The sequence below is a fragment of the Egretta garzetta genome, unplaced genomic scaffold (genome assembly GCF_000687185.1).
Source record: "Egretta garzetta isolate BGI_Z169 unplaced genomic scaffold, ASM68718v1 scaffold560, whole genome shotgun sequence".
Taxonomy (NCBI): Eukaryota; Metazoa; Chordata; class Aves; order Pelecaniformes; family Ardeidae; genus Egretta; species Egretta garzetta.
Genome location: NW_009258301.1, coordinates 286,732 through 293,458, shown reverse-complemented (window position 1 = coordinate 293,458; position 6,727 = coordinate 286,732). Strand labels below are relative to the sequence as shown.

Below are 6,727 nucleotides of genomic sequence, written 5' to 3'. Positions count from 1 at the left end.
GAGGGGCGGCCCCCCCAGTGCCCAGCACAGGGGCACGGTCCCTGCCCTGCTCCTGCTGGCCACACCACCCCTGATACAAGCCAGGATGCCGCTGGCCCTCTTGGCCACCTGGGCACCCTGCTGGCTCATATTCAGCCGGCTGTCAATTCAGAAATTTGCAATTCCAAATACCAAATTGGGGACAGCCAAAGGTGAGATGCCATCCGTTAAAGTCCCTCCTGCGACGAAGGTGTTCTCTGCGAGCCGAAGGGCTGCTATTACCTCCGCGCATTTACCTCGTCGCCTACGCGCTCGTTCTACGAGCCCGTACTGCGATAACTGACCAGGGAAGGACATGAACGCAGGTTAAGGTCATTTCTGTCTCAACTTACTTGCTATAGTATGTGCTCCGTTCTCCTCCCCATTTGCGGTATTCTCTCCGTTTTTCGCTGATCCCTGTTGGTTGGTGGCGGCTGCTGCTGCAGCAGCTGCTGCCTGCTGTTGTGCAAGTTTGTCTCTGTAGGCCTGCTGTCTCGTCTGGACCACATCAGGCATTACGGCATCTATCAGTGAGAGAGACTCTATCGGCCTACCATCAAACAAGGTACCATCCTAAACTCCAGCAGAGGGAGAAAACAAACAAACAAACAAAAAAAAAAAAAAAAAAAGACAACACCAAGTACAAATTAACATGACGGGCGAAAATTCCAAGGAAAACGAAAGCAGAAAGTTTCGACTTAATACAATAAACCGGTTTACAAATGGTGGCGGAAGTGGTATCTCATCATTGTTGAGATTAGGATTGGAATTTTAGTCTAAAGTTAGCGGGCACCATCAATATGCAAAAAAAGCCACCACGGGCCTCTGGCAGAGCCTCTGCCAGCAAAACTTTTATGCTTCGAGTTTGCTAAATCGTCTGCTAAAGCAAAAAAATCCTGTAAGCTATCTATGAATATGATTTCAAACAGGAGTGGCCGCAACAAAATCTAATGGTTTGTTTGAAGAGCTGCAAACATTGCAAGTCAGGTCAGCGGCTTGTGAAGTTGTGCTCTCTTATTAGACTAATACTTTCCATAAACACATTATCTGCAGACTTGACTCGTTTTCTTCCTTTTTTTAAACAGCATTGGCATGCTTTCAAACAACAAGGAAGAATTTTATCCTGAAATGGACAAGACCCAGTTAAAAATACCCTTATACATATGCTAGGGCTTTGTAAGGATCTATTTTTAGGAGCTAGAAGGATTCCTTGCGATAAATATAGGGTCTCCTTCTTCTACTCCAATCACTTGCTTTATTTTTCTGAGGCTTCCTAAGGGAAAAGATTTGCTTCACTGGGACTATGAAAACTACACAAACAGAGGACATATGGGAGACTGGAAGGAGAGCAGGATTAGTGAAACCCATCATTTCCTTCTGTAATGGAAGTGGCGTACACCAAGGCTGCGAACCTTCCAGGCACAAATGAGAATGGACATGGAGGGCGAGCATCTGCAGCGTCTGGCAGGAGGACACAGAGACTTCTGTGCTGCTGGAACAGCCATTTGAACACCAAATTTAACAGATCCTGCTCCGGATGAATTAGCCAGCAGAGGCAAAAAGCAAACTGGCGTATACCGTCATCCTTCCTGCCACACATTGAAACCCTCCCTCTGTTTGGGAACCCTTGCCTGGGGGCCCTCATTCCTTCATTACAACCACACACCACCCAAGCGAGAGCTGCGCAGTGCTCTCCCACCTCCTTAGCACAAATCTACGAAAATAAAAATTAAAGAGGTTACTCGTCTCAATGATTATCTTATTATTGCACTTGTCTGGCTTTACTACGACATTACATGAGGGTAAAAACTCTACAGACAACGGACCTTTAAGCAATGAGCCAGAACACCATGCCTGGTGTTGTGTGGCTGCACTGGGCAGAACCCCTACCCAGTAATGTCACTCCATTCTGGTTCCACCACTGGAGTCATGGTGAACACCAGCAGTAAGGAATCTGAAGTAAAAGTAGATAAATAGGATACAAGAAAGTTAAGAAAAAAAAATACTAACATTCAAACTTACTGCAAGCAAGGACATGATGCTCCTGCAGGCAAAGCCTCCTTACCTCATTAATACTGACTTCTGCCTCTACATACTGCAGACCTTTCTGGATGATGGAAATCAAAGCAGCTGGTGGCACCAGAGCACCGTTTATATTAGACTGGCTGATATGGCTCTCTATACCGAAGGTAAATGCTGAATGGGAAAACCCTAAAGACAAGGCAAAAAGCATCAGAATGGATTTACAGGTAGACAACGCGACTTGCCATGCTGCTGCAGGACCTTCTGTTTGCAGATCTAAGCAAGTTATACAACGTTACAGCGTGCTTACGAACTAAAAAACCCTCCTCAAAACACCCCTGCCATTTCCCTCTTAGACGTTTCTAGTTTAAATGTGCAAAAAGAGAAAAACTTGGTTTAAATAGAAACACAGCAATCATTAACGATGGTGTCATTGGCAAAACATTTGTGCGTGAGTACATGTAAAAATACAAAGTGTGCAGTAGTACCTACATATATTTGTATACATATATATGTATAGTATCGTATACAGTATTTAATAAAGTATCTCTCTCCAAGAGGCCAAGACTCTGTTATTTTTACTCGCTGCTTTGTTACCCATGAAAGCGAACTGGACCTGTAGGTAGAACAGAACTCACTTGGTGGGACAGCGCTGTCACTCCTGCCTGTTTTGGCCCTGAGAATTACATCAGGCACCGACCAAGAAGTGGCAAGCACGGGACAGTTCAGTGCTGGTACTTGCTTGCTATTTATTTGATCGCCCTGAAAAGGCAAATTTATCCTAGAGAAAAATTGTTGTTCCAGCAAATTAACTTTACTGTCACTGAACTTTTCCTTAAACTACTGATTTTATCTTTCTTTTTTAATTTTTTTTTTTATTTATTTATTTTTTTGCTGTCAGGTAACTCAGAAGCCACTTGCAAACTTTCAGATGGAGATAAAGCAATTTTGTAAGTCGTGCTTCTCTGACAAAAGCAATCTGCAACCAGAATAAGAAAGCGTAGCAGTTTTCAGTAAATTCAGGCGGAACAACGAGCTTCTGCTTTCTTCTGACAAGCAGAGACTGAAAAACTCCGCCATCCACCATTGCTTCTGGTGCTTCTTTATCTCAATTTGAGAAGTCCGTGATGTTGCATCAGTCAAATGCGTTTTCAAGAAGCCTAAAGTTTGTTTTCGAGTTTGACGATAACTCATCTGTCCTTTGCTCTTCCTCCTAAGCAGCAGGAGGCTCTGGCTAGCCTGGCACCAAAGAACAAAACCCTCCAAGAAAATGCCCTGCAGGGAGGAAAGCTTCTGAGAACCCAAGAGTCATTCCTGTAAAAAAAAAAAACAACCCCTCTGTTCATCTGTATTTAGATTCAAATGATACGAGTCATGTGGTCACAGCTGCCCCTTCTTCCTCTGAAATACAGCAAAATCTGCCCTCCTAGGGTCGCGTTGAGGCGAGGAATTCAGCCGCGGAAGGCCAGCTCGCAGGAGGGCCATCGCTCCAAGGCAGAACAGGAAAAAAAAAAACAAACAAAAACCCACACCAGTGTTTTGGTGGGCATCCTTTTTATTTCTTCAAGTAGCCCCCCCAAGAAAAATGGTGCGAAGCGTCATCGTCACCCTGCAGAAAAGTGATCTCCAGGAAAATGCGTTTCTAGCAATCAAGTGAGTCCTTAGTTGGTTGACTGCCATCTGAAGACTCCAAATGACTAAATCTGATTAAGTTACAGAAGGTAACTTGGCAGGAATTCATTCTCTTGTTGGGAAGAAACACCAAGAAACAGTTCAGACAGAAGCACGTGCCTACTGGCAAAATAATTAATTGAGTCTGCGTTTGCTAGAGCCGGTTGCAGACGAATACCGAAGAAATTATGCATTGCTCAACAAGCAGAACGGTAAAAACTCACCTGACTCTTGCAAGTATCTATATACCAGGAAGTTAACCTCATCACTGCTTATACTCATCTTTATTCCCAGTTAAACCATGAGGTCACAACAGAGGACACAACCCTGAAAATAAAAAGTAGGTTGATTAAATAATTAAATTAAATTAAAGTACCTAGTATGTATTTCTCAACAAATGCTGTATTTATAAAGTAGCTCCCTGGCAACGTAGATGACGGTTTTATTTTAAAATGCAAATAAGTCTCCTGGAGTCATTAAAAAGTCATTTGTTTCACCACAACATAAAGGTCAGTAAATTAAATATTGAAGGGCCGGATTCTCAAGTGATGCAAATTAGTATGGACTGGGGAACTATGCTGCTTAATACCGGTATTAAAAAGGCCTCATTTCACAGGTTTTTAAAAAATAATCAAGTGAGCTTCATCTAATCAACATTATTGCTAAAGAACATTTTTCAGAATGTGGATTTCTCTCTGACTAACAAAGACCAAGAACTTGGTTTCATGTTGGTGTCCAGGCAAGTTCTCGCTTTTACTTTCTACTTCAATTTGGAGGCTCTCCTGCTCTAGCAGGAAGGTGCAACACGGCACCTCTTCAAGGAAAGCCCAGCGGCTTCCACGACACATTAGAAGACATCTCGGCGATACACTTAGGCTTTGCAAAGGGAATTCCTGAAATTAGAGACAAGCTCCAAACAGGCCATTTCTAGCAACATTTCTCAAGGCTTTCAATCAATGCTTTAATGATACTGATGGACATACTTTTCCCTTGATTTTATTCACGGTAAGTATTTAGCGAGACAAATAACGTATCAGACTATATACACTTTTGATGAGAAATTTTGAAAACGCGAAGCGACAAGAGGCTTTCAAACCCAAAGATAAAGAGACAGAATGCAGTATTTTTCTAACTGTGTCTCATTTTTGAGAACATTCTCACGACTTCCCAAAGTTTGAAAATCCTGATCTTTCCACGCCATCTAATAAACAAGTGAAAACATCAGCTTCCAGAGCACGGTATGAAATAAGGTCCGTCTCCTGTTCCGCTCAGCACTTTTCATCAGCAGACCTTCGAGGTTTTTACCCAGCCACCCATCACCACTGTTTTCTTCTACAGAACTGGACTCCAGGAAGGTAAGTGACCTTCCTACTGTTCTTTGACAAAGTTTGACCTGGATATGATGTAAAAAAAAAAAAAAGGCTAGAGAACAGGTTTTCTTGTACGGTTCAAAATAAAAAGTTCTGGCTACGTAGCTGCAGGGTCAGGGCATTGGCACTGTTGCTCGAAGGGGGGAAGCGGTGATCGCAGAGTAAGCGCCAACTACAAGGTTATGATCGGCGGTACAAGGCTGCCATACGTATTCTTTCTAGGCATCTTTTGTTAGCAAGATTTCCCAAGGAAACGGGAGAAAAATGACCACGTTCTATTTCTTCTCATCTAACTTCTGAATTTTATCAGTCAATCGCAACCAAATTTGACAGCGGAGGAGCTCTCCAAGACGTGACTTTCCCACGAGTCCCATAACGCTGTAGAGGAGAGACCCAATTAAACTCCTGAAGAAGAGGAGAGGCGTCAGGATGAACTCAAGACATCAAAAGGAATGTGTTTGCCCAAAACCACACACAAGCCCCGACGAGACGATGAGCACATGGACACCCCCAAACCTGCCCCAGCCGCGTGGCCACACACCCAAGCTAATAGCTGGGGATAGGCGGTGGGGGGGGCTCAGACCCAGCTGGGGCCAGTGGGACCCGAGTGGAAGAGCCGGGGTTATCCTGCATGGGAAATGGAGGGCTGGATATGTCCACAGCAACCCCGATCTCGTGCCGATAGAGCAGCTCGAGCATACTGCGCTGCCGAAGGGGGGAGAAAAGGCTTTAGTTTCTGAAGGATATAAATAAAAATGCAGAGCTACTTAAATCTTTCTCATTTCTAAAGGAAAAAATAATTGCTCCAGTACAGTAACGTCTAGCTAGTGCAACATGGCTTGTCAAGGAGCACCATCCCTACCCCGCTCCATCCACAGCCCCCAGCGATGCCTGACGTACAGGGTACACCTGCCAAATTACCATATACTTTGCGGGCCCAGTTACTGAGCAGTGGGTGTAATTAATGTCATTTTTAGCCATTTCATGCATTAGCAACCAATTTACCATGTGCAGGACCAAACACTAATTTTATTCAGCTATGTTTTGATGTCAGATCGGGCGCAAATCACCTTTACTTAAGACTGCTTGTTACAGAGAAGTTCTGTAGGAAGAGGAATTATATGGTTGGACGCTAGGAAAAATTCCTTCCCCTTGGGGCTGTCAGGCTCTGGAAGGGGCTGCCCAGGGAAGGGGTCGAGTCCCCACCCCTGGGGGGATTTAACAGCCGGGCAGAGGCGGTGCTGAGGGCCAGGGTTTGGGGGTGGGATCATAGAATCACAGAATGGTTTGGGTGGGAAGGGACCCCCAGAGGCCACCCAGCCCAACCCCCCTGCAGGAGCAGGGACACCTTGAACCACATCAGGTTGCTCACAGCCCCGGCCAACCTGGCCTGGAATGTTCCCAGGGATGGGGCCTCCACCCCCTCTCGGGGCAACCCCTGCCAGGGTTTCACCACCCTCACTGGAAAGAATTTCTGCCTTAGATCCAGTCTAACCCTACCCTGCTTCAGTTTAAAGCCATCCCCCCTGGTTGTGTCCCAGCTGGCCCTACCAAAAAGCTTGTCCCCCCCTTTCCTCTGGGCCCCCTTGAAGCCCTGACCGGCCGCACTCAGCTCTGCCCGCAGCCTTCTCTTCTCCAGGCTGAAC

The 6,727-nt window shown here is 45.2% G+C and overlaps 1 protein-coding gene across 2 annotated transcripts in view; it reads right to left on the bottom strand.

Moving 5' to 3' along the window:
* The window catches only part of LOC104126197 (TBL1X receptor 1), a 62,490-nt gene that overhangs the window by 12,760 nt on the left and 43,003 nt on the right, over positions 1-6,727 (bottom strand). For both annotated transcript variants that reach the window (XM_035894111.1, XM_009638731.2), the window contains 3 exons: positions 3,936-4,038; positions 2,084-2,229; positions 372-591 (listed from right to left, as the gene is read on the bottom strand). In XM_035894111.1, the coding sequence (XP_035750004.1) occupies positions 372-591; positions 2,084-2,229; positions 3,936-3,993 (424 nt within the window). In that variant the 5' untranslated portion in view covers positions 3,994-4,038. The remainder of the gene's footprint in view (positions 1-371; positions 592-2,083; positions 2,230-3,935; positions 4,039-6,727) is intronic.